General features: G+C 35.6%; 1 protein-coding gene across 1 annotated transcript in view; it reads left to right on the top strand.

The window, feature by feature from the left end:
- LOC126977238 (U1 small nuclear ribonucleoprotein 70 kDa) overlaps nucleotides 1-26,866 on the top strand; it is a 29,698-nt gene extending 2,832 nt beyond the window's left edge. The window contains exons 2-9 of the mRNA XM_050825970.1: nucleotides 3,471-3,653; nucleotides 4,204-4,266; nucleotides 4,568-4,649; nucleotides 9,308-9,409; nucleotides 11,482-11,634; nucleotides 21,468-21,561; nucleotides 24,542-24,750; nucleotides 25,732-26,866. Coding sequence (XP_050681927.1) covers nucleotides 3,471-3,653; nucleotides 4,204-4,266; nucleotides 4,568-4,649; nucleotides 9,308-9,409; nucleotides 11,482-11,634; nucleotides 21,468-21,561; nucleotides 24,542-24,750; nucleotides 25,732-25,844 — 999 coding nt within the window. The 3' untranslated portion in view covers nucleotides 25,845-26,866. The remainder of the gene's footprint in view (nucleotides 1-3,470; nucleotides 3,654-4,203; nucleotides 4,267-4,567; nucleotides 4,650-9,307; nucleotides 9,410-11,481; nucleotides 11,635-21,467; nucleotides 21,562-24,541; nucleotides 24,751-25,731) is intronic.
- The last annotated feature ends 917 nt before the right edge of the window (nucleotides 26,867-27,783 follow it).

Genomic DNA, 27,783 nt, shown 5'->3' with positions numbered 1-27,783 from the left:
TACATATTCTCACTTAAAAATTGGTACTTTGCTTTGGAAAAACCGCTTCTCAATATTATAATTATTATACTACAATTAACGATAAAAGTATGTAAATAATTATTATTATAAATAATAATAAACAAGCGTATGGGTTATCGGAATCGCAAGAGCGTTACCAGCCCCTCTAAAAAAGTGTTCGCGCTTTTTTTGAAGAGTTATGTGCCATGTCATATTGTCCCGGGATCATCACTGCACAAGGAAGTTCATTCCACAGCTTGGTTGTGTGTGGGAGAAAATTCCTTGAAGACCACACTGTGAAGGAAGGCCAGACGAATGTGCCACATTCAAACAGCTCTTCAGAATACCTTCGTAATAAATACGGTTGAAAACACACAATTAAGCGACATCTCTATGCAACACCATGTTATCTAGCGGTTCACAGAGCATGCATCCCCGACAATTCAAACAGCTCTGGTTACTGTTTACACCACTTTCATCAGAGAGTTTAGTCTGAACTAGATAAAATACTTTATCTAGTTCACTTTTTGAAGTATTTTTGCCACCAGAAAATACTTTAAATAATTACTAGTTTATGTATAATATATTGACATAACTGCACCTATAAACTACGAAATACGTTTCAATAAATCAATTTCATTACATTTTGAAAAGAATTGACTGGACCTACCAAACCAAAGACGGTCTTATTACTTAATTACCTACCAGACTTGCAGATTGAGTAGACTTTCCTTAAATACAAATAAACTACACTATTATTAATCCAAAAATTATTATTTGATGTGCAACAACATCTATGTACATGCATAAGAACGTGTTTATTAGAACAAAACATGTTTTCAAATTAAATAAAATTAAAATGTCTTATCCTATTCCTAAAGTATGCAAATAATTCCTTTCGTAAGTAAATAAACCACAAAACAAGGTACGTGATCTCTCGTGTACTCTTTCAAAAAACTGTAATATTTACAATTATGAAGTTTGAGCTGAGAGTAAAAACCTGATCGACACAATAAACACCAAACTGTAATGGCTCTGGTGGCCGGGCGGTATGTCACTCATGTCATATTGCGAGGTTAAAGAGATGGCGGTCTGAAATCGATCGAAGAATTTTTTTTGCCAAATGAGATTTAACATCTTATGTCTCAAGGTGACGAGCGCAATTATTGTAGTGCCGCTCAGAATTTTTGGTTTTTCAAGAATCCTGCACGACACTGCATTGAAATGGGCAGGGCGTAAGAATTACCATTAGGTGAACATCTGCTCATCTCATTCCTTATTGTCATAAACAAAAAATCGATATCATAATTTATAATTTGAGACTGACAATTGAGGTGCCTACTCCACATAATGTGAGATAAGGGCTTTTATGGATAAAAATTATTATTTTTACTTAGTTTCGATTACCCAAAAAAGACTTACGAGACTGGTGTTAGATTATGTGATCTTGCCAAAATTGATTCTAATACAAAAACATTGATACGATAAATGTCAATTTTACCTTAATAATTATTTACTAAACTACAACACTGAAAGAAATTGATGGCTTCGTTTCCGTCACCGCCATTTACAGGGAAATCTATAGAATGTTTTATTTTAAATTGTACCCCCGTTCAAATCATTGATTCCAATCAGGAGATTAAGGCAAAAAATTAGTAAATAATTACTATCATAATTTTATTTTGACGCATGAGAAAAACCTACGCGACATATGGGCATTCTCCTTTGTTTAAAAAATACAAGTGCAGACCCAGCAATACTCCGCGACCTCATTGTATGAATTATCAAAATATGTAATGAAATGTCGACTGAATTAGTTGTATAGTGAAATTATAGGCATTTCTAAGTAAAAAAATAGGTTCCATATAAGTAATCACCAACATATATACTAAAACGTTCTCCAAAACATACCACACGCAGGATATAAAAATAAAATTTAAGTATTTTTAAAAATCACTATCATTAGTATTAATTTAAAATTTTATCTTTATTTCAATTGTATTTTCTATGGGTTGGTTGTGCCTACAATAAATGATTATTATTATATTATATAGACTTCCTGGACACAACTCCGGTGTTACCCCCCTAACATCCTAACATTCCTAATCTAGAACTGACTGACTTCTTTTTATTTCCTAATATAAAAAATTAACTGAAAGGGATCCAGTTTTCATCTCTGGATGTTGAGCTGACAGTGTTCAAGAAGGCTGTAGAAGTAGTGTTTGTGGCAGACTAGACAAAGTGTTTTGAAAACCGGTTTAGACACATGAGACTTTGAATAAAGGCTGGTGGAGAGTACTTTGAAACAATTTAATAAATTTATTTTATCTGTGTATGGGGAATTTTTGATTTCTCCAACTTTCTGAGTTCCCCATGTATATTCTATTAGTTTATTTATTTACTTTAGTGCTCATTACATCAAATTATAGCAATAATTTGTGCCACTGTCATTAGATATTGGTAAATCGGATATAATAAACCTTAAATAATTTTCTGTTTGGGATGATCCCTTTTGATGGTCATTATATATTTGTAACTATTCAGATGAGGTATCAATAAAAGTTGATGAATTTTGAGGAGACTCCTGTTAAAAATGACACAGGTATGGATGATGACACAATGATCAATGAATAACTTGATGATGAGAGATGATCATACTAGTAACGATCATCGCCGATAGTGGAGATGATGCTATATTGTACAACCATCTTGTGGTAATATAATAATATTGACACACTTTTTTACACAAATTATCTTGCCCCACATTTAGCATATATAGCCTGTGTTATGGGTTGCAAGACAACTATATATTTAATACAATATACTTACTTAAACATACATAAATACATTTAAACATATATTATGTGTTATCGTCCCCACAATCCCTCTTGCGGGCGTTTCATGAAATCCGTTCTCAACTGACCTCTACTCGGCGAAACGAATATTCCTACTAAATTGCAAGTCTCTATAGATGGAAATCTCGATAAATATGTACATTGCTTATTATAGTCTTAGATAATTTATACGTCTAAATAGTATCTTGCTGTTAGATAACCAATGAAAACAGGCCAGGAATATTAGTTTAGTGTGCGTGACAATTAGCTACGTCTTTCACTCGCGATTTGTATGACACTCTGTGTTACTGTGCGTGAATTGCTCAAAATAGAGTAGTAATATGGCATATTGCATTCATTATGATTATTATTTATTCTCTGCCTATTTGTATGTCTTGTATTTGAATACATTTATCCTTACATTGAGTATAATTAATTCATTTGATGTTAACATCTTAGACTTAGTACTTAATTACTTATAAGTTTTGTTTTTGAGAATTTACAATACCAATAGTAATAAAATTTTTCAGGTTATAGTTTTCCCTTTGCAATATAAATATACATACATGTGCTTGTTTGTTTTCGTACGGAATATCTATACCTATCTCAGAATTAACAGTTACTATTCTACTCCAGCACCCGTCCGAGACTCCCCCACCAACTCGGGTGGAAACACGGGAAGAGCGGCTGGAGCGCAAGAGGAGAGAGCGAGCCGAGCAGACCGCCTACAAGCTGGAGCAGGAGATAGCCATGTGGGACCCCACCACAAACCCGCGCTGCACCGGAGACCCTTTCAAAACACTTTTTGTTGCTAGAATTGTGAGTATCTTATATTTTAATTACTGCATAAGTTAAGCTTGTCTTACAAATGTTGAGGTCAGTTGCAGAGAGCCTAAAGTGTGGCAAATAATAAATTGTTTCTGGACCTAACAGGTGTGCCGATGACGACAATGTGTCCCACCAATATGTCCTGCCATGGACCATGCTAGGATTGGATCGGCCAAAAATATTATATTTGTGGTTTTAGGAAGAGATTACGCGTAGGTTGTTAAAAAATAATGTAGTTTTATATTAGAGAGATAATTGTATACTGGGAGAGTCCTCTGTCAGAGCGCCATTTGTGCCCTGTACTTCCCCGGGGCGTAATAAGAATATGGGACCTCCAGGCGCAAGGGTGTCGTAAGAGGCGACTCAGGGCTTTTCAGAAGCGGGAGAGTCATGGTTCCGTCATATGACATCAGCACAATTAGGAAAGACTCGTCCAGGTAAATAGCCACACTCGCACTATTTCAACGCACTTTATTTGGCACGAATTCCAAAGTAGTTTTGATAAAATAAACATCTTTATTGCCTAAATTTGTGTTTTCAGAACTATGACACATCGGAGTCAAAACTTAGAAGAGAATTTGAGGGCTATGGAGCCATTAAAAAGGTAATATATTTTAAAATAATAACTTATTTATTTATTAAATTTTTACCAAGGTTGTTATTTGGCAGTAAAGTAAAACAAAGGCCTTTAAGTTATATGGGCGCGCCTTTTTCATTCTTAAGTTGACTCAGTATAAAAGTACGTTTTAAGAGGGGTTCCATGGTGATGTTGCCTTCATTCTCCGCAGTGACTGTCCAGATTAGAGAGTCCTGACTGTATAATGAAGCATTATGTACCTATTTATAAGACATACTGAGTCATTCGTACATATATTTATGAATAATGCATTAATATGGCGTTACAGATTTATATGATCTTCAACAAAGAAACAACCAAGCCGCGGGGTTATGCCTTTATTGAGTATGAACACGAGAGGGACATGCACTGTGAGTACTCCCACTCTCCTACACAAACACAGGCACACCCACACACACCCGGAGGAGGACAAGTATCATATACCTATGTATATATGTACAAAATAAAAAAAACTTACACGTAAATATCATATTATAATGATGTAAATTAGGACATAACATCACTTATTGAAAGTCAAAAACTATCAGCCCTTCGAAAAAGTATGTCTCAGACCTGAGAAGAAAACTCAGTGGCCTTATTTTTTTTAGTAAAAACATGATTATTATTCATTAGCCTGAGATGCTACATTCCGAATTTGTAGTATCAGTAGTAGAAAGCTTATAGTAATGTTTATCACACAAGCATTTTTTAACAATACTTTTGATTTCGTAATACATTTGTTTTAAACATTTTCTGGGATCTTGTAAAAGCATATACAATGCCCGACTTACTCGACTTGAGTAGCTGTAGGCATAATAAATTTTTTTTTCCTGATGTTAAAATTATGGCTATGACAGTTTGTAGCTAATTCACTTATTACTTTCTAAATTTAAATAAATATTAAAGCCAATATGCTATCAGATGGTCAATCTTCAAAATATTTACAAACTTGAAAATTTGCTCTTGATTTGTGCTTGAAAAATAACATCTTAATATATTATTAAAGGAGGAAGTTCTCATTTTTTGGAGTCGGTACCCTTTTTTATGTTTGTTACATCAAAAATTTCGACTGTGTGAACCGATAATTTTTTTTCTTAGATAGCTGGTGCGTACTGGTACGTGGTGATAACCAACCACCACCACACAATTATTAAATAACAAACCAGAATGAGTAATAAATTCTTAGAACTAACAAATAAAACAAATTAAATAATACAATTTATAGCTTAAAACGAAAAAGGTACTGTGCGGCAGTGAATGTCACCAAATGGAGTTAACTCAGTAAAAAGCTGCATTGGCGTGGCGCCAATGTAGCACTGGATTTCAATAGCCCCAACTTATTGAGACTGGGAGTAGCAGCGACTAGTAATTTTTAAAATATAATTATGAATATAAATAAAGAAAGGCAGTATAGATCTCATTTATGTATTTAACTCTTTAAAATTTTTAATAAAAAAAAATTACGTTAAAATAAGATCATTTAGATCTTAACGACTGAAAAATCATAAAATATGATATAATAAATAAGTGTCAATATATATTATGGTTACTATAAATGTTAATATTATAATATAAAATTTAAAAGAGGTACAAGCAGTTAAACACGTTTATAAATATCATTAAGTAGGTAATTTTTAAAATTTTGAAATTGTGAATGGTATTACTAAGTTGAAGTGGAAGTGGCAAATAATTCCAGCACTTGGTGGCTTGATATCTAAAATTTCCCAGAAACGCAGCAGTGCGCTGGCTAGCTATTGCAATTGAGTCCAGATCTGACATTGGCATCCAAAAGAAAACCATAAAAGTCTTAAATTTGCTATTCGTATGTGGACGACAAATTAAAGAAAAACTCAATATTACGCCAACTAATTTCGATGATTCTTTTTTTTATTGGAAAGGATATACTTCAAAGGTAGTTTTTGGTGAGAGTTTGGTTGGGTTCTGATTATGGAATCCATGACAAAGTAACGAAACTCTTCAGTTCTAAGGAGTAAAAAGAGTAAAGGTACTCCGCCGAATCTTTTTTATGTTTTTAGGATATTTAAGTCACCTATCGTAACGTAGTTATGGTCAAGTAATTGTCGTAGTCGAATATGATGATCAATGGAACTGCTTTACGGCTTACAGTAAGGGTGCGATCCGTGGCAAAAATTCTGATTTTTAACTGTCTGTAATCAAATTGTATAGCGCTTACGTTCATTGCTGCATTGAAAAATTTAGTATATCCACACATATTTAGACAAATTGTAAGTAAATTAACTAAATTTAAAAAAAAAATAACAAAAAATGAACCAACTTCAAAAACACTATTCCACAACAATAGATATAATATGCACTAAAAAGTATTAAAATAATTGCGTATGTTTATACAATCTAATTAATTAATCTAATTCTAGTAACAATTATTGTTATTATTGGCGTCAGTGTCAGCCAATGTAGGTTTGTAACTACATACATAGTTATAGATGAAATGTGCTTGAGTCGCACGTCCGACGTTAGGAGAGGCGAGAGCGGGTGACGACGGAAGGACACTGACTTCAAAAATAACAATAATTGTTCCTAGAATTAAAAAAAATAATAAGATTGTATAAACATAGCCAATTATTCTTATACTTTTTAGTGCATATTATATCTATTGTTTTGGAATAGTAATAGAATAATTTTTTTAAATATTATTATTAGACCAATAGAGTCACTTTTCAAATATTTGAATTACCCAGAATTATTGTCTCTTAAAATTACCATAAAACATACTGTCGTAGGCTTCTGCCATCTAAAGTATTAAAAAATATTTAAAGAAAATCTAGAGTCTTATTTCAATCATATGCATATTGACATACTGACAGATTATTCCGCTTTACATGAGACACCGGTATTTCTTTTAATTCACATCTACACTAACACTCCTCTGGAAATAACCCCAATTTGTTACCTATTGTCTTGCTCAAAAAGTGTTACTTTCCCCAATATTTTAATTTATGTGACATGACAAATTGAATGCTGTAATATATTTAACGTGAGTGATAATAATATGTACATACAATATAATTACCCATCATTATTATTATACTCTACATAAATATGTTACGGCTGTGAATCACTGTAGAACTCTATTGGCTCTGAACGTTCACATTCATGTTCAAATTCTAATTTCAATGATGCCACATTAATAACGCTTGTTATTTTGTGATCTTATCATTGTCAATCATAGCAACCTTGTCGGAAGTTAACATTGACAGATCCAGTAGGGTTGTGCAGTATGTTGGGTAAATTGATCAGGTTTTGATTAATGAGTGGTTTTTTTTTCTATTTACACCACAGAGCTGACCCAGCCGTTATGAGCCTACCACAAACCCGAGTTTGGCCACATTTGTAATAGGTTTGTATGTGGTAAGATAACCAACATACAACTGTACTAGATTCCCCGTATCTCATAGTTAATGTGTCATACACAAGATGCAATTTAATGATGACACTCTGTCGTGAAAGGTAAAGTTTAATGGTAGGGTACAAAAGTTGATAGATAAATGACAAATGTAGTTGTTGGATGTCATAAATGGCAGATAGTTTTTTTTTAAATTGATACATTGAGATTTATTTTTGATGTCAATTAAATCATTAAGTATTCTATTAAGTATTCTTCTTTCGCGCCTTGTCTATAATAATTTCCAAACATAAATGCTGAAGAGAAAGCTGCATCACCTTTTAAATAATCTGTATCTGATTAATGAGATATACTGCACGGTGATTTACAAAAGCAAGAAAGTATTGCTAGAAAATTTGGTAAGATGTTTGTATTTAGATTTAATTTATAAATATTTTTTAATAGTACTAATCTGATACTTCATGTCAGAAAAAAATAATATTATTATGAAAGTTGTGAATGGATGAAGAATAATTATATAAATATATCTCTTAATTATTGCAAGCGAAGTTTATAGAAGTGGCTATAATTTTGTATGGAAATATATTAGTAATACCAACGAACGTCAAAAGGTTGAGTATATGTTTTTGAGCCGTTATCGAACGTGCAGGTTAAGTATGGTTGTTTTTTACCTACTTTATTTTATTAAAACAAAATTGCGCAAATCGTAAGTAAATAGCGCACCAGGTAAAGTGTAATGATAACCTGATGGCGCGCCTCTCTTAGTACGGAGTAAGTTTAACTGAGTGTAAGTAAGATACGGTGGGTATATTTCATCTCGGCTCGGTCGCTGTGTCGGTAGGTATGTTGTTTCTTTAATGGGTTGCATCTTTAATGGTTTAGTCATTAGATGTGCAACTCTACGTGTCTTCAGCGGATGAGTCTGATTGGATAAATGGTTGTTATGGATCCACACAGGCTTGTTACGACGTCTACCGTGCGAATCTACATTTAACGAAGGTTGTTGATAACTGAACGGTTTCTGCATTTAATCTCTTTTGAAGTATTGGTATTCTACTATAATTCAACTATTAATATGATAAATGTATTCGAGGAGCCGCTTAATCTTTATTATATATAAAATAAAAATATTGATTATTGTATTCAGAAAAATATTGCTAGATAAATCATTTACATAATGTGAAAAAAATTAGCTGAAATATCTGGCCAATAACCAAACAAGGTAATAATAGATACTATGTAATTTATTCAGCTTGATAATGTATGTTTTCAAAGTTAATAATAAATTATAATAATAATAATATTAAACACAAATTTATAAAAGCTCAGGTTATAAATAAAATTAATTGGTAAATAAAACTTACAGTTTTGCAAAACTTTTAATGACAAATTACCTACAGATGTATTAAATATTCAATGGCACCGATTTTATAATAACTCAATAATTTTTTTAAAAACATATATTGTAGTTGATAAATAATAAATATCCAGGTTGGTGCTGTCTTACATTAAAACTATTTACTGAGTTGGCTTTTCGAATACAAACGTTAATTTTTGTTCCGGTATATCCCGATGGCTAAGCGCACGGTAGACGTGGCGGGCGTCCGTGACGCGTGACGCGTGACGTGATAATGACTGTTACAGCCGCGTACAAGCACGCTGACGGCAAGAAGATCGACGGGAAGAGAGTGCTGGTTGATGTGGAGCGCTCCCGGACCGTGAAGGGCTGGCTGCCGCGGAGGCTGGGTGAGCAGATATAGTTATATCTAGTATACTAAAACGACCAATTGTTGTATATAGTACGTAGGTGACAATACATATTTTGTGTATCTCGGAAAAGACGTCATCTAATTTGGACCAAATCTGTGCCGGCCAATAAAAGTTTGCTGTAATTTATTTAAAACTATGTAATTTATATGGGCTTCAAAATCTGTCCTTTTTCCAAAAAAATACGTATTTTTAAAGTATTTTTGTTATTTATTTTTTATCAAAACTACGTTTATCTATTAAGAAATATATTTTGAAATAATATTTTTAAATGTGGATAGAACAATTTTATTATAATCATCTGGCATAACAATTTAACATCTTCAAAAATAGAAGAGCTGGTGTAGAGTTTCCAGCAAGTTAAAGTTGGCGCAGTTGCCAAGATTTCCAACTGAATCGTGAAATCCACGGTCAAAAATAAAGATGTTTCTACTCCTATAAAATCAGTAGCAAGGTTTGTCCATATTATTTACGATATTATTCATTATTATTGACATCAGACGTGACGGCAGCATATGGTCCAACTACCTACATAGATGATATGTCATAAAAAGACAATATTTTTGAACTCCAATACAATTAAATTTAGTGGTACTACAATTTCGGTGTCTTAATAAAAAATGATTGGGCGGTCAAGTTCTAAGAAAAATTTGCCTTTTTTTTTAAATTGGACTGTGTCCTCTATTTAGTAAATGAGGAGTTTGGGAAGAAAAAGAAAAAATAGCTCGATATGGCAAACTCGCAACTCGGTATAGCACATTGGAAATTTGGAAAGCCGAGTATAGCGATGAAGTTGTTAGCCCTTCAAAATACGCAGTAACGATATAACAATGCAGGCACGCACCTTGAACCGCTGTTAACACTCCACAACCAGGTACGAGATATTTCCCGCAAATTAACGATAAGCTTGCACCATGGATTCGACAAAATGATTGATGACGATTAAATTCAACTCTAAATTATTACATTTTTCATAAATAGTAATAAAAAGTAAACTGTAGTTATAAACATAAATTATTGAGCTTGAGATTCCCCTGATGTTGCCTAAGGTTCACATTATGCGTGGAGTGGGGTGCCGTTGTGTTACTGCCTCGTTTGTTTCGATCATTGCCGGTTCTGTGCCCTCTCCAGAATACTACGGGTGGCTCGAGCGATTCCGCTCGAGCCGCCCGATTCCGTTCGGGGAGTACTCTCTTGTGATAAAATCTAAACGACTGTTATTTTCTGGTGGAGGGGAGGGGATGAGTGTTTTATGAACAAGATGGTCGTTAATTTATTAAAACTTTTGTGAGGCATTATTAAATTATTTATTAATACGGCTTTTGTCGGTGTTGGTACCGACTAGTTTCGGACCATTCGGAGGTGCATCATCAGGGTCCTTCAAGGTGGTCCTAAATTAGTAATCGCATCAATGATTCATCAAATACAACGAATATGTTAACATTAACAAGTGGACCAGGCCGGTCGGTTCATAATACCTAGGGCATTTGACCTAAAGGATGATGTAGATATCGACGCGGAACGCAGGGCGTTGTCTGTTAGGGCGAATATGATCATCCGCAGATTTGCTGGCTGTGCCGTTCCAGTAAAAATTACACTCTTCAAAGCTTACTGCACCTCATTTTACACGAGCAATCCGTGGGTCGACTATGCTCAGAAGCAGTACAATGGCCTGCGTGTTCAATATAATAATGCGTTCAGAATGTTATTGGGGTTGCCACGATACTGCAGCGTGTCGGAGATATTTTCCGAGGCACACGTAGATTGCGTTTACTCGACTATGCGTAAGCGGTGTACGTCCCTGTTGCGTAGGCTAGCCCCAATGGTATTCTGAGGGTATTTTCTCACAGGTTTGGATTGTCAGTACCTGAACCACTGCTATTTGATACATGTGCTGACAATTCGGTCCTGTCCTAGATTAGGAAGGTTTAGATTTTAAGATATCTTGTAGTAACACTAGGTTTTAAGTTAGTTTGTTATTAACACATCATGATCCTTTTTTGGTCGAAATAAAGGATTTATTATTATAATATTGTGTCGTGTGTGTGCAGGCGGCGGGCTCGGCGGCACGCGACGCGGCGGTAACGACGTCAATATCAAGCACTCGGGCCGCGAGGACAACGAGCGCGAGCGGGAGCGGTACCGCCTGGAGCAGCGTGACCGCGACCGGGAGCGCGACCGCGAACAACACCCGGCGCGCGACCGTGAGTCACGTGACACCACCACTACCACGCAATGATACCACACTACACATATGTACCAGTATGGAAACTTAGCCTTGTTGATAAAATACTTACCTACACGCGCGTAGGCTCCATTGAAGCAATAGGGTTGTCAGGATATTTTTATAACCGAATTTAAAAAAGGAGAGAGTTTTGGAACAAAGTTCCTTATGGGGCGTTGCGGAGCGTAAAAAAGTCAACAGCGTAAGTTTTTTATGTATAGTGTATGTATGATAGCTATACAGTGTATAATGCAATATTTTAGTCTACACGATGACTGTTAGGTCATATTTCTAAACATTTTATTGAATGTTTTTCTTGTAAATGTTTTTTTTTTGATTTTTTTTCAATTTTCGCTGAAATATTTTATTTGAAATATTGACGGGAAACTTTGAAATATGTGTTTTTAAACTTTGCCAGTTGAAGTTTTTCTTCTACCATAGTCATAAGAAACTCTTCCCTGCAGTTATCCCACGAACATGTCTAGACAGGGCAATTATTGTTTTCCTGAGTGTCAAATAAGAACAATTAACATCTATTTCGAGATACAAGTTGGTGGATATTAAGTTTTAGTAAAATCAATATAGGTATCATTTTCGAGATTTTCGGGAGTATCAATAACGAATATGACATCAATTTTGAGATCCAAGATGGCGGATGTGACATTTTAATTAAAATCAATATGGGTATCATTTTGAGATTTTCGGTGAACACACAATTTTATTTCAAAAGTCAAGCATTATCGGCTTCAACAACCTCAAGAATCATGAAAACAACACCCATGATAAAAAAAGTTGATAATTTCATGGAGCTTCAACTTGAATTTACATTTTGACAGCACTAGCTGGTATTGGTTTCAACACCCACGTAAACCATGACAAAACACATGTAGCTAAGTATTTTTGTTCAAAATAATACTATTAAGGCAAGATATTCCCAACACTTTAGGCAAAAAGCGCTCGAAATTTAGATAGGCACACATAGGCATGGTTGAGACTCGAACCGAGCGATGCGGGCCAACGACTCTCACCCCTGAAGGACTGCTTAATATTTTTAAAACTTACAGTTGCGCAAGAGTACGAAATGCTGTGATATTTTTATGCATTTTTTACTATCATGACATGTAAAAAGTTTAGTGTCCAGTGACTTAATTAGAAAATGTTTATTATTTATTATCATTGAAGTGAAACTTCTTTATCGACGTATGAGACAAATTTGATAGCGAATAGTCACGATTTTCGGTTACGCATGTCGTTTTTGTTTCAAGTGCAACAGTACTGACAACTCTGTCATTTAAAGTTTATTTTAAATCCAAGATAGCCGCCGCACAAAATTATGATTTCAATAATATGGATATCGTATCCGAAGTTCTCGAGGGTGCAAAGAACGAATTTAGGATCATTTTTTAAATCCAAGGTGGCCGCCAAACAATATTATGATTTCTACAATATGGATATTGTATCCGAGGTTCTCGAGGGTGCAGAGAATGAATTTGGGATCATTTTTGAAATCCAAGATGACCACCGCGCAAAATTATGAATTCAACAATATGGATATCGTATCTGAAGTACTCGAGGGTGCAGAGAACGAATTTGGGATAATTTTAGAAATCCAGTGGTTATATGTGCCAATAAAGTGTTACGAAAATGTGGGAGGTTATCCAAGAAGAGTGAGAGGGAGAGACCGATTGAGAAAGGGTGAACGTAGCATGAAGCACATGGCACCGCTAGTAAGTATCCTCCCTACTAGCGTTGTATCGAGCAGGCTTAGCGCACGGCCGCGAGTTAGTAGAACGTCTTCCCTCCTAGCGTTGTTATCGTGCAGGTTTAGCACGCGGCCGCGAAAGAGTAGAACACCTTCCCTACTAGCGTTGTATCGTGTTTGTTTAGCGCGTGGTCGCGAGTAAGTAGAACAACTCAAAATAATTACTAATATTGAAAAAAAAAAACCATTTGGTTTAGAGAATAGATTAGGATAATTAATATAAACGAGATTTAAAAATAAGTTTTCCAAACAAGTTTCACTTCTGATATGTGTACTTTGTACGCACGCCTACCTTTTAATCGCATTGTCTAGACCGTTTTTACACACCGCTGTGGGGAATTTTATTTCCACAAGCGCATCTTTGCTCACTAATTCATCTATTGAAGCTCGAATGAAAGAATAATCTTGACAATGAAATGGCCACAAGCCTTAAGAATAATATTGATTCTTGCTCCTGGATTTATTGTAATGCTTGCTTTTCGTTCTCGATACCGTGTGCAATAGAAATCATGTGTGATATATTTTTATATTATAAATTGTTTACTAATGAAGAAGTGTTTGCAGATAGGGCCGAAATTTTGTTGCTGTAACAATTTTTGCTTTTATCTATCCATTCACTTGAATTACTGTACATTCCATTCATTTGAATCACTTTGTGGTACTGTAGATCCTACAATCATGTCTCTATTCTCAATTAGTGCTGTTAAATTATCAATAAAATGTTGTTTTGCCTTCTCTATTTTCTCTGGTGTGAACATTTAGGTCCGTAAACATATTGCAAGTTGGTTTTGCTCTTTATTAAGTTTCCTCTTTAGGACCGTCTTTGTTCCATATCTTTGAGTTTGTCTTTTAGGCTAACTCCTGTAAAAGCTTTTGTGTCCGCTTGAAATCGTCGATCTTCTATTAAATGAAACCACAGCTGTAGAATATCTACTTCGGTATCCTCTTCTCTGAGAACTTCTCTCTTCTTCAGTGACTGCATTAAATCTTAATAAAAATCGAAATTCCGAATGGTTGGCATGTAATTTTTTTCATTTTGTTTTATGGCACAATAGTAGTCTTTACAAGATCTGTGATCACCATCGGCATATAGTAGGTATAAGTATAACTGGTATGTGAGAGGACAGAAAGTGAAGTTCTTTCATCTGTCTGCCCTGTTTGTGGTGTTCCTTCAAAAATGATCCCAAATTCGTTCTCTGCTACCTCGAGAACCTCGGATGCGATATATGTTTATTGATACATAATTTATATTATATTGTTGATACATAATTTTTTGCGGCGGCCATCTTGGATTTCTAACTTCCCTAAAGTACATAATATGTACATAAACCTCGAGTTGCATAATTTTAAGTATACTTTATTTTAGTACTTTCCGACTTCCATTCACCTATTTATTTTAACATAATACGCTGCCATATCATCATATTTTTTTTACTATACACCCCATTTGTACTTGTTTGCTAAAATCTTACGCAATGTGAGCCCTCAGCCCGAAAGAAATGAACGCAGTACCATCCTTGACAGTGGTCGCGGTAGTGTTCGTTATATTAGATAGCTGATAAAATAATCTAATATATATTTATATTCATATCACCTATTATTTATCAAAACTGGCAAGTGTTATTTAATATTTATGTGATACGCGATTTTTGTCACCTGCCAAATTATGCTCTAAGAGAACTGCATAAAAACTAAATTCAAATAAAGTCGTTTATAATTCATGCGATGAGCTATTTTTGTCACCTCCTAAATTATGCTCTAAGAACACTACATAAGAACTAAATTCAAATGAAAGTCGTTTATAATTGATGCGATACGCTATTTTTGTCACCTGCCAAATTATGCTCTAAGCAGACTGCATAAGAACTATATTCAAATAAAAGTCCAGTTGTAATTGGAAATATATTAGGCAAAATAATATATTTTGTGTGGCTATCCAACGTTAGATTATTTTGTTTGTTTGAATAAAATTTATTAAGTCAGATCGGATATAACGCGCTTGCGGCGCACTTGAATTCGTGTGACGTATTTTAATTAGTATTGAACATTGATTATTGACTATCGCGCGTTTGTGAGTGATTTTGAATTGATTGCTTGTTTTATAGAATAGTTTAAAAATGTAAAAAAAAAAGCGTAAAAATTTAGATTTTTATCAGTATAGTGTAAATAGATACCTAAGTTGAGTATTTTCTGTATAAATAACTGCAAATAACTATTGTACATAAAATCAATGCACTTTGAAGTACGCCTGACAATTTACTGAGTAGAATAACTAACTGGAACATTAAATTTAATTTGCATAAATAAATAATAGATATTTATATTTTATCATAAATCATAATTTCAGTCAGACAGTCCTAAGCCTTTATAAAAAGTACGAAGGAAATTAAATTTTTTTAATAAGTAGGTACATTATTAGTAAGCACTTTTAAAAGCTCACACAATAATCATGTATAGAATAATACTGAACAGCGCACGATCCATCAACATTCTGTAACGAATAGTAACGATAATCAAACGCGCCATATGTCATAACGAAGTGTACTAATATATTATAGCGTAAAAAATAATAGGCGTTTTAAAAATAGCGTATCGTTATATAGTGATTTCAATATATAGCCGAGCATGCAACCAAGGCGTCGCGTTTGGTTTATTTCGAAAAAAATTGATATAAAATAATTCAAAAAGTGTATTGATAAAATCCACGAAGAAAATTTAAAAATACTAATGAACTATCGAATACAATAAGTTTTGTGTTGAAAGCTATCGTAGTTTTATGATAATATAAAACAATTAAAATAAAAAAGCCTATTTTTCATATAATAAATCGAGGTATATTTTCGTAATCGTGTTTCGAAACTGCAATAACTTAGATAAGGAAATGAAGATATACATGTTAGAAAACTGAAAGGGTTTAGGTAGGTTAGGTAGGTTTAGTATTTGTAGAAGTATTTTAAGTAGATTTTCAAAAATGTAAGTTTTTAACCCCCTTATGGTCCGCTAATTTAAAACAGCCGCTAAGTAGTGCTTTTTCTCATTCTGACTTAGGTCAATAGAAGAAGACAGTGTGAGAATTAGCAATGCTTTAAGTTAGCAGACTATTATGAATAAGGGGGTAAGACTATAGCGCCTTATACCACACTCATAAGAAAATTGATAATGACAGCCACCAGCTTAGTGTATATTGTGAATTATGTTCACGAATTTATTATAATCGATCACACGGACTTTAAGTACATAATATGTATAATAATGGAATACCTGCTATTTTTTTTATTAGGTTGACTAAACGGGGTACACTCTTAATGTTGTATAAGACAGAAAAATATGTTAACATGTTGGGGCGAGTGCCTCCTTCTGGAAGTGAACACAGCATGCTTTTAAATGTGTTCTAGATTTTATATAAAACTAAAAACATTAACTTAAGCTAGATGAACACAATTCAACCCCACAGTCCCCAAGCCAATAATCCGCTTTTTCTAGCAGAAGTCTTCTGAACCTAGGGACTGACGGATTGAATATGTCTACCTTCTGACAGACTTCATTATACAGAGAACAAATGCGATATAAACTAGAATGTTGACCATGATTTGTGCGTGTTGAGGGTAGACTGAACGTTTTTCTATTAATAATACGGCTGCAGTGCCGTGGGACAGCCAAGGTAATTTTACTCAATAAAAGAGGACTGTCTATGTGGCCATGAATCAGTTTGTGTAAAAAGACAAGGTCTGACACTTTCCTACGCTGTACAAGAGACGTCATGCCAAAATGCACAAGTCTAGATTCGTAGCAGTCTAATCGACGACAAAGATTACTTGAATATGAGAGATGATATAAGAATTTCGACTGCACCTGCTCTAACCTCTTAATATGAACTTTGTAAGAAGGGTTCCACACCGGACTGCAATACTCTAAAATACTACACACGTAGCTGTTAAAAAGTATCTTCAACACATCAGGGTCGTTGAAAAATTTAGTTTGTCTAATCACAAAACCTGAAAGACTTGATGCCTTTTTGGAAATGTAGTCAATGTGCTCTCTAAAATCTAATTTTGTGTCAACCATGACGCCTAACTCTCGCATTGTAAAAACTTCTGTTAGTGGACACGCATTTATGAAGTAAGTAAGTAGTGAAGAATTTCGTTTTCGAGAAAAGTTTAAGTAAAAACATTTTGAGGAATTTAAAACCATCCTATTACTAACACACCAATCGCAGATCGTATCAAGATCACTTTGTAATATGATCGTATCTTCTGTAGATTTAATTTCACGATAAATTTTTAAGTCGTCTGCAAACATTTGAAATTTAGATTTTAATTTAGTCGCTAGATCGTTCACAAAGACCAAGAAAAAAAGGGGCCCCAAATGGGAGCCCTGTGGAACCCCTGATGGCACGGCTCTTGAAATTGACTTAAAGCCACGGATCTTTACAATTTGGGAACGGTTCCGCAAATAGGATTCGCACCACCGCAGTAGGGAGCCACATATTCCTGCGTGACCAAGTTTTTCTATGAGCAGTACGTGGTCAACCACATCGAAGGCTTTTGATAAATCAGTGTAATAGCATGCAATTCGTGACCATCTGTGAAAGCTTGAGTAATGTAACTAACAAAATCCACAAGATTCGATGTAGTTGATCTACCAGGTAGAAATCCATGCTGTTGGAGTATGAGCAAGAGTTTAAGGTGGAAAAAAATATTTTTCTGAACGAGTAATTCAAACAGCTTACCGATTGCAGACAAAATTGAGATGGGCCGGTAGTTAGTAATATCTCCAGGATCTCCCTTCTTGTGAATTGGACTGATGTGCGCAACCTTCCATCTTGAGGGAAAAGTTACAAATAGTAAAGACTTATTGAAAATGATTCGAAGCGGCTCAGCCAATTTTTCTTGGCTCGGCCTTTAAGAAACTAGGAGGTATAGAATCTGGACCAGGACCTTTATTTGCATCTAGGCTTTTGAGCGCTGAAACGACATAAACTAAGTGACATGTGGCATTCGACGATTTCATTGTGTTTAGTTCTTGGGTTTGGGTCATGCTGATAGGTTGAGTGAAAGCTTTGATCTAAGTAAGTCATTTCATCCGGTATGTCGCTGCTATTTGATCGTAGAGATTTTATAAATCCAAAAGTATTTAGGATCCTTCTTGATTAAATTTTTGGCTTCTGATTTTAACCTATTTATATCAGTCGTTAGGATTTTGTCACATCTCTCGCGGAGTAACCTATATGTAAACTGATCCATTGGATTGCCATACATTTTAAATCTACGATGGTACTTTGCCTTTTCCTTCAAACTCTGGATCAACGATCGACTGAACCAAAATGGGAAATTGCTCCGACCTTTCGTACTCATTGGAACATTTTTATTAATGATGGATGTAAGTATATCATAGAAAACGTCTACTGTCTCATCGACTGTTAAACTAGGATCGAGAGTTTCCTCCCAGTTAATGTTATCTAACTCGTTTCTAATGATGTCATATTTAGCTTTGCTAAAATTAGGCCTGGGTGTTTTTTTAATTTTTGGGGGCCTCAATGTTGCACCCACAATATTAACGGAAATACCTAGTACCGGGTGATGCGTCTCCAAATCCACTAGTGGGACACCCTGGGTCACTGATACTACACATATACTGTTTGAAATAACTAGATCTAAGAATCTGCCGTTTAAGTTTGGTATTACACACATTTGGTGGAGATCGTTGAAAGAAAGAGAATCGATAAGCAAGGCGTCTCTGTTATCTGTAGGAGAGCTAGGGATCAGAGAGCATAAGTTTCGGTCTGTACAGTGAGACCAGTGGAGGTAGGGCCTATTAAAGTCACCTACTAAAAGGAGTATAGATTCTTTTGACATTTTGTGTTGTATAACATTTGTTACATTATTCATTAAATTTTCTAAAGAATTATACTTAACGGGGGGAGGAAGGTATAAAGTACAAATACATAATTCCACTTTTGAGTTACCCTGGCCAAACTTAATCGTAATCCATAGGTTCTCATTAGTGGACTCCCACTTCAATTTCCTAACGGGGGAATGTTTTTTGTGGACTGCTATGAGGACCCCACCTCCCTCCACTTTCTGCGAGACTGTCGAGTGTCGGTCTCGCCTAAAAACCAAGTATCTGCTGTCTATATGTTCATGGTCATAAACAGACTCGTTTAAGTTTGTCTCAGTTAATAGAATAACGTCGAAGTCTTGTTTTAGTACATTTTCTCGTAAAATATGCGCTTTGGTTCTAAGACCATTTACATTTTGATATACGATTTTAAGATTACAAATAGGTTTACTTAATGAAAGCATAGACACAAATTTAGAGGGAGTTTAAGATTTCCGAGTCTCTTACTACGAAACTTTGGAATTAACGTCCTATCTGATAAAAATCTTTCCACCTCGAACCCACACAAACTTGTAGTGCTTATCTTTTACAATTCTACGGGCAGCCGCGTGAAGAATTTTGTTGTCTGGAGAAAGATGCTCGCACACGTACACTGGTTTTTTGCTTCCAACAAGTCCCAGGTGATTTGTATTGAGTTTATCTTTCTCGTGAGTCTTGTTGAAAGTTTTCACTGCAGCTAATACTGAGTCACGTACAAGGGGACTCGCCAACTTCACAATAATGGAACGAGGTCGGTTGGACTCCTGGTTTCTCTTAGCAACACGATGGAAGTTCACAAGGTCGTGGGATGACAGGTCACAGCCGACAGTATTTAACAGTTGCTGAACTACGGCTTGCAGGTTCTCAGTCCTATGCTCAGGGACACACTGTACCTCTAAATTACAGTCGCGGGAGTGCTGTTCAAATTGGTTTAGTCTTGACTTAAGCTCAGTTACTTCGCTGTGTAGAGCAGATATCTCTGTCTCGTGCTTTTTAATAACCTCAGTTGTAATGGCTAGATCACTTTGAAGCTTGTCCAATTTGTCTGACATAAATTTAACACTATCAGTCAATTCCTGAATACTGCTGCGAGTGTTAATGTTTTCAGTGCTGATCTCGCGTCTTATCTCTCTAAGAAGATGGGATAACGTATCTTCAAGCTTTCTGTCTAGATTTTGCTTGAGCTCCTCGTTACTTTTCAGTGGTGGAGAGTCGTCTCTAGGGCTGAAGGCTACGGCCTGACAAGGTGTAGTAGTTGAATTGTCGCCTCGTTTATTTGTTTTGCAGTCGGGGCACTTCCACGACGCTTTGTATGTCTTGGACTCCCTTTCCAAATGTTTCCGAAGGCACTCCAAGGCACTGGTAATGGTAGGCGTTGCTGCACTTGCTACACAGTTTGATATCAGCCGGCTTAATTTGCTTGTTGCACTTAATACAGAGACCCATTTTCATATTACCCCGTGCAGTAGGAGAAAATTTCTACGCCGGCAATATTTTACGCTTGTCAGAACCGAAAACAGAATGTCAGATGAATTTGACAAATTGTCAAAGTCGAAAGTTGAATTGTCAATTGAATTTGACAGTATATCTACTCACCGGTTGAGGGTGATTGCAGAAAAACATTGACAGCCACAAAAGAAGTCTGTTTTGAGGGTACACAAATCAAAATTATTTTACTTGATTTCTATTGCAAATAATTGGAACTTATCTGAGATAACGCCTAAGCAGCTTCTTCGTAGATGTTGCTTTCCGCCTGTTACACTTTCCACATGAAACTAGCAGTAATTTTATATAACAAGATAAAAATCTAGGAAAACTGTATCAATAGTAGCAGGGTTGCCAGTCGATTCACTAATTATTCATAATTATAATAATAACATAACAATAAATCATTCTTATATATTGAACTACTTTATAGTTTAAAAAACGAAAAGTGGAGTTTTAATGGAGCCAAGTTCAAATATCCGTCTACAACGCTGGCATTTTTAAAAAGATCTCGGAAACAAATAATAACGTGACACTCGACTCTTCTTGACCGCGAAAACCGCTTAGGGGCCTCGTCGATGCGCATGTTTGTGTGAGTGTGTCGTTACGAATGTTTGTAGGTAGTTTCCATACTGGTACATGTGTCTACTGTGATAATACCATGTGCTACATGTGCTGCCTATCGCCAGGTGTCCGCCGCCGCACGAGGTCTAGATCCCGGCGCCGCTCCGGCTCCCGGACTCGCAGGCGCGACAAACCAGAGGAACCCCTCACCGCTGAACGGTAACTAACTATAAAGTTTATTACGGAAGGTTACAGTCACAAAAACAATACAGTTAACACATGTGAATAAACATAAGGCCAATTAAAAGATGGTCTACCACATACGAATAAAAATAAGTTTAACTATTATATAAAATTATATGTAAGATTTTAAAAATTTTTGTATTAATATCATAAAAATAAGTTAAACACGTGCTTACATTTGTTACTCCTTACAGTTTTAAGTGGCTTAACAGTTGTGGCCCTCTAATTCACTGAGATTTTTTTGGATGGTGTGATAGAGCCAATTAATGATATATATAAATTAAAATAGGTTAATTATGTTTGAGTTTGAAGGACCAATAAGTTTACAATGATAGGTGACATCAAACTAATTACAGGTTCTGGTTGTACTGAACAGAAGGCTGAATTATTATGGCATAGGTAATAAAGTGCTGTTGATTCCAAGGTACCAATAAAATACGAGATGCAACACTACACGTGTGTGTATTATGAGAATAAAATTACCATTAAAAAAATACACGAATTAATTTATATAGAAAATGGTATATTTATTCCCTATTTTACTAAAAAAACTGTACTTGAAGAATATCACACGTAATTTGTTATAAAAAATTACGTACCTTACTTGTGTGGGCGGGGCTCACTCCGCTCTGAGCTCCACATGAATCACTCTAGATTAAAAACGACATATATACAATATAACGATAACTATAGTTGGGCCATTACAAACGTGCGAACTGAGTCATAAAACAATACGGCAAAGGGTTGTGACAATGCCGCATAGCTCGTTATCGATAAAGGGATGCCGCTCGTACGCAGGTAGCTCATGCAATAAGGTCAAATGTAGGTGTTTGTGAAAATTGTGTTATAATTGTTATTAGACTTTAATAAGCGAACCATGAACGCATTAATTAAAGGGCGATATTATCGCCCGAACTCGTACGGTTATTCATAATGCGTTAACAGCAAAGTGACATCAAAAAACAATACTTTCAAAATAGCAGACGTTGATATCCTTTTACATGAAGCTATCGGGAATGTATCCAAAGAGGACTTGGTAAAACGTGTGAGGCATGCAGAGGAGTTACAGAATCGTGACTTAGCCAAGGCCATTTTAAGAGATCTGAGAATACAGCCTGTCATAATAAATTTACATGAAGATGACAGCGATAGCTGATCAGACGATGACATAGACGTAGATTAATATTTTTAGCTGATCTTTGATTCTGTTTAAAATTTGTTATACGAGGGGCACACTGAAATGATCGGGAATAGAATATTTCTGATTGAGTTAGAATAAAACCTTTTTTAAAATTTGAATACTGGCCTCTTAGAACCTTAATGGACATTCATACAATTAAAAAAAAAGTTCAAAAACTATGTTGGCTTAAAGTTGACACGTCGTTAACAGAAATGGAGCTCACGCGTGAACATTTTCGTTCCATAATTTATCACAATTTTCGTCGCGGCTTATCTCAAGATAAATGTCTCAGTGAACTTGTTTCGATTTATGATGTTGAAGCACCGAGTCAAACGACAATATACCGCTGGTATGCCGAGTTCCAACGCGGTCGTGTGTCGCTCAGCACTGTTTCTTCTGCAGGTCGACCAAGAACAGCGGTCACGCCAGTTTCCCGATGGGTACCCCACAATTTGTCCGAAGAGCAAAAGGCGGCTCGTGCAGATTGGTGCCGGAATACTCTGCAACGCTTCAACGGAGGGAAGTCAAATGCCGTTTATAATATCGTCTCAAGTGACGAATCAAGGATTTATTCATACGAACCTGAAAGAAAACATCAGTCAGAAGTTTGGGACTTCGAAGAAAATGGTCGCTACGGTTGTCTCGAAAAAGGAGCATGTTGCTACAATTCCTTTACAGGATCGCAGAACGGTTACCGCTGAGTGGTATATCACGGTTTGTTTGTCAGTAATGATAGCCGAACTCCGAAAAATAACCCGAAACGTCACATCATCTTACATCACGAAAATGCGAGCTCGGAATACAAATGATTTTTTGAAGCAGGAAAACGTTGAGCTGATGGGCCATCCTCCGTACAGTCGTGACCTGAGCTCAAACGATTTCTTTTCATTCGCTAGAATGAAAGATTTATTACGCGGTCAACGGTTTGAAGACCCCGAAGCAGCTGTGGAAGTGTACAAATCAGCCATTTTGTCTTCAGACTGGAATTACTGTTTTAATGATTGGTTTGCACGTATGGAAAAGTGCATTAAGTTGAACGGAGAATACTTCAAAAAATAATAAAATACAATTTACCTATACTGTCCATGTGGTTATTACCCCGTATAATTATTCCCGATCATTTCAGTGTGCCCCTCGTATGTATAACTACACACATCAAAAAAGTCTAAACAACATGTACTAATTAAAATTTTGGGATGGTTTTTCACATTCTAACGTTGTATTTTATTTTTAAAATAATATTTTTGGGGTCCTATGATGTAAAAATAACAGCTGTTGTCTTTATAAGTTCTTTTAATAACAGAAATTAATAATATTAGAATACACTGCAGAAACTAAGGTACATAAGCAACTAAACATTTTTTTAACAAAATGAAATTTCTAAAGATAATGAATTTATTGTGAATGAATAGGATAATTTAATACAAAGTGTGGCCTCCTCTGCTATTCAGAACTTGTCGTATAAAAATTATTTCGCTAACCTTTCTTTAATTACCTACCTGTTGATGACTATCGACAAATCCCTTCTTTGTTGCACACAACACTAGCAGTGCCAGCGAGACTTCCGATATGCCAATAAGTGCGAGCGAGAGATCTGATAAAATGATTTATGACTCAGTTCGCACGTTTGTGAAGGCCCAACTATAATTAAGTTTTCCGAGTCTGGCTAACATGTTATTTTATTTAATTGGGGAATATTTAGTATAGGTATCAATTTGGTATAGGTAGATATTTAGCTAGGAGCTTGTAATGATGCTGATGCGGGTCTGTTTTAAGTCGGCGGCGGCGGTCGCGCTCGCGGTCGGAGCGGCGGCGCGAGCGTCGCGAGAGAGACAAGGACAAGGAGCGCGACGCCACCAAGGAGCGCGGCGACCGAGACAAGGACAGGGAGCGCGAGCGACGCCGGCGCAGGGAGCGAGACCGGGAGCGCAAGGAGCCCAAGGTCAAGCCCGAGGACATCAAGATCAAGGAGGAGCCGCGCGACGGTAGGGGGCTGGTTGATATACGAGCATTAACAAAACTAATTAACTGACCAATAACAAAAATGATTAATTACCCATTCACATAACTTATTAATTGACCATTAACAAAACGAATTAACTGACCATTAACGAAACGGAATAATTGCCCATTCACATAACTAATTAATTGAACATTAACAAAACTAATTAGTTGCCCAATAACAAAACTGATTAATTGCCCATTCACATAACTAATTAATTGAACATTGATTAATTGCCCATTCACATAACTAATTAATTGAACATTAACAAAACTAATTAATTGCCCAATAACAAAATTGATTAATTGCCCATTCACATAACTAATTAATTGAACATTAACAAAACTAATTAATTGCCCAATAACAAAACTGATTAATTGCCCATTTAAAATAACTAATTAATTGCCAATTAACAAAAATCATTAATTGCCTATCAACAAAACTAACGACCGCGATGACAATGATAACGTTAACAAATTTTTAAAATCTGTTATCCGAGCGACGAGTGGCTCACATGTAAGACAACCTGTAACCTGATTGACAAGAATTGGCCTCTAAAAATATATAATTATAAAAGTAACAAAAGATAAAAATGTTAATGACTTCTCTGGATGGTGGTGTTCATTACTTCTGGATCCTGTCACACAACACTGGGAGTTGGAGTTATGACAGGTTATGATCAACAATGTCAATTACGGGATTTATCCAAGTGGTGGTTTACAACATGCTGGTAATGTTAAATGTTTGTCTCCTTAATTAATTGCTCAAATTGTTAATTAATAGCACAAAAGGGTATTGTATCTTCATTATAGGTTTCAAAATATAACAAATATGATAAATCTTTTGATACCGCTGCATACTACAGTAATAACTTTAAACCATGTTATATTTTAAAGTGATAACCTTCACTTTTGGGATTAATTACACAAATTAATAATATATATTTGTTTTGATAACATTCCAGATTATCCAGAGTTCAGCTTGCCTCCAATGGATGTTCAGATCAAGCAGGAGCCTGAGGATGACGAGAACAAATACAACCCTGAGGAGGCCAATGGAGACGACTACAACTACTAGCACACACATAGGCGGACACGGCATGTGCAACCATCTCATAATAATGTATGTTTTACACAGTTTGAGATGTTTAGATAATTTTAAAGAAACAGTGCACACTCAAACAGTCAACACTGATTGTCCCTCAACACAGACACACACACAACTGTTACTTCACACACACACACACACTTCACTCCCCATTAACAACAGGGTTCCTACATTATTGAACTTTTATTAACACCATCCCGCAGTATTGTCACTGAGTATTATGTTCATAATTTAAGACCAGGTTTATGAAAGTTTTATGTGTAATATATCTGTTGTTTCCTTGACTACTATTTTACATAGTTCAATCTGTTTTATATTATTTGTATGGTTCTAATGTAAGTTTGGGTCATACCAACCATACAGTGTGACTGGTGAGACGCTAATGAGATGGTCGAGAGTTCTAATAGTTAAAAAGAATCCTGCAAATAATTGAATTGTAGATACAACACCGCATGTGACTCTTTGGTCAGTTAATCGCAAGCACCAGCAGGTGCGTTTGTAGTGTTTGCGCCGCGTTACGTTATTATTTACTTAACTTTCGGCTGATTTTATTAAGAAGTCAACTAATATTTACTGTAAATGTTATTTGTGTTCTTTATTTATGATCATATATCATGCTTTTTGTCTCGTTGGCGCCTCACACATGCGAAGTAGTACAGTATAGTACTTGCGTCACAGTAACAAATATGACAATATGTATGTGTTGAAGTTAGTATCTTATTATAACAACAAGTGTGTCTTATGACAACGGTACAAACTCTAGCACTTCACCGATTATTGCATAGTAAATGTTAAAGTAACATTGAGGTTAACACAGCCTGTAGGTTATTAGAACTTGAATGTTCAAGTTTTAGTTTAATTATGAGTAAGGATCATTTTTTTGTGAGTATAAGACAGAAACAAGTATTGTTGTACTGTTGGAAACGTAACAAGGCAAATGAATTAAGCAATATGTGTGCTTAGCTTAAGTTAAATAAATATATAAAGAGCCATTAGTGTTTGACTTAACAATGTTCCACCGTTAGTGAGTCACCGAATGTCTAGAGCAGTATTGCCGATGTTGCCAGCTCTGTTTCTCTCTCGCGTGTCAATGTCTATGTTGTTTCGTTCATACACTTCCTGTGAACTTCTTGCTCGTCTCGCCACTTTCTATGATATTCCCACAAAGAGCAGTTGTAAATTTTAAAGATTTTATTTATCAGCAGACAGTAAGTTATACTAGAGGAATCACAGCTGTTGTTGTCAGACTTTAAGGAAGGTGTCCCGCTTTTTTTGAAACTGAATCCACAGCTTGGTTGCATGTGGAAGGAAATTCCTTGAAAACTGCACTGTGGAGGAACGCCAGATATCTGGTGGAGATGATATCCTAATCTGTGGCGTGTCGTGCGAAGGTGAAATTCGGCGTCAGGAATCAGGTGAAACATCTCTATCTCTTCGGAACACTCTTCGTGATAAATACGGTAGAAGACACTCAATGAGCAACGTGCCTACGCAACAACTCGATCAACTCTGCGTTACACGGGCTCAAATGGTTCGAGCTTATATTGGGGTGCGCCAGACCAGAGATATGAGTAAATAGTCCATTTGTGGCAGGACCAGCGCTTCGTAGAGCGCTAGAATCAAGTTGGAACGTCAGTAGGTACAATAATCACTCGGGACTCTGGGTGGGTGATGACTAATGATTTACAAAGGACTTGTGCGTAACTAGTCTTCTATATTTTTAACTTTATAATTGAAAGTTTTTTTGATTTTGAAAATCCGTATCACTATATTCTATAACTCTCATTTTTTATTGATTATTTTTGTATGGATTCAATGAATTTATTGTAAAAATAACATTCACTGGTATTTTATATCATTTGTATTTTTGCTTTTTCATTTTATAAATAATAAACATCCTTTTTGTAAG

Source organism: Leptidea sinapis, chromosome 2 (assembly GCF_905404315.1).
Source record: "Leptidea sinapis chromosome 2, ilLepSina1.1, whole genome shotgun sequence".
In the NCBI taxonomy this organism is placed as follows: Eukaryota; Metazoa; Arthropoda; class Insecta; order Lepidoptera; family Pieridae; genus Leptidea; species Leptidea sinapis.
Note: the sequence above shows the minus strand (reverse complement) of the source record. Positions and strands in the feature narration are given on the sequence as shown.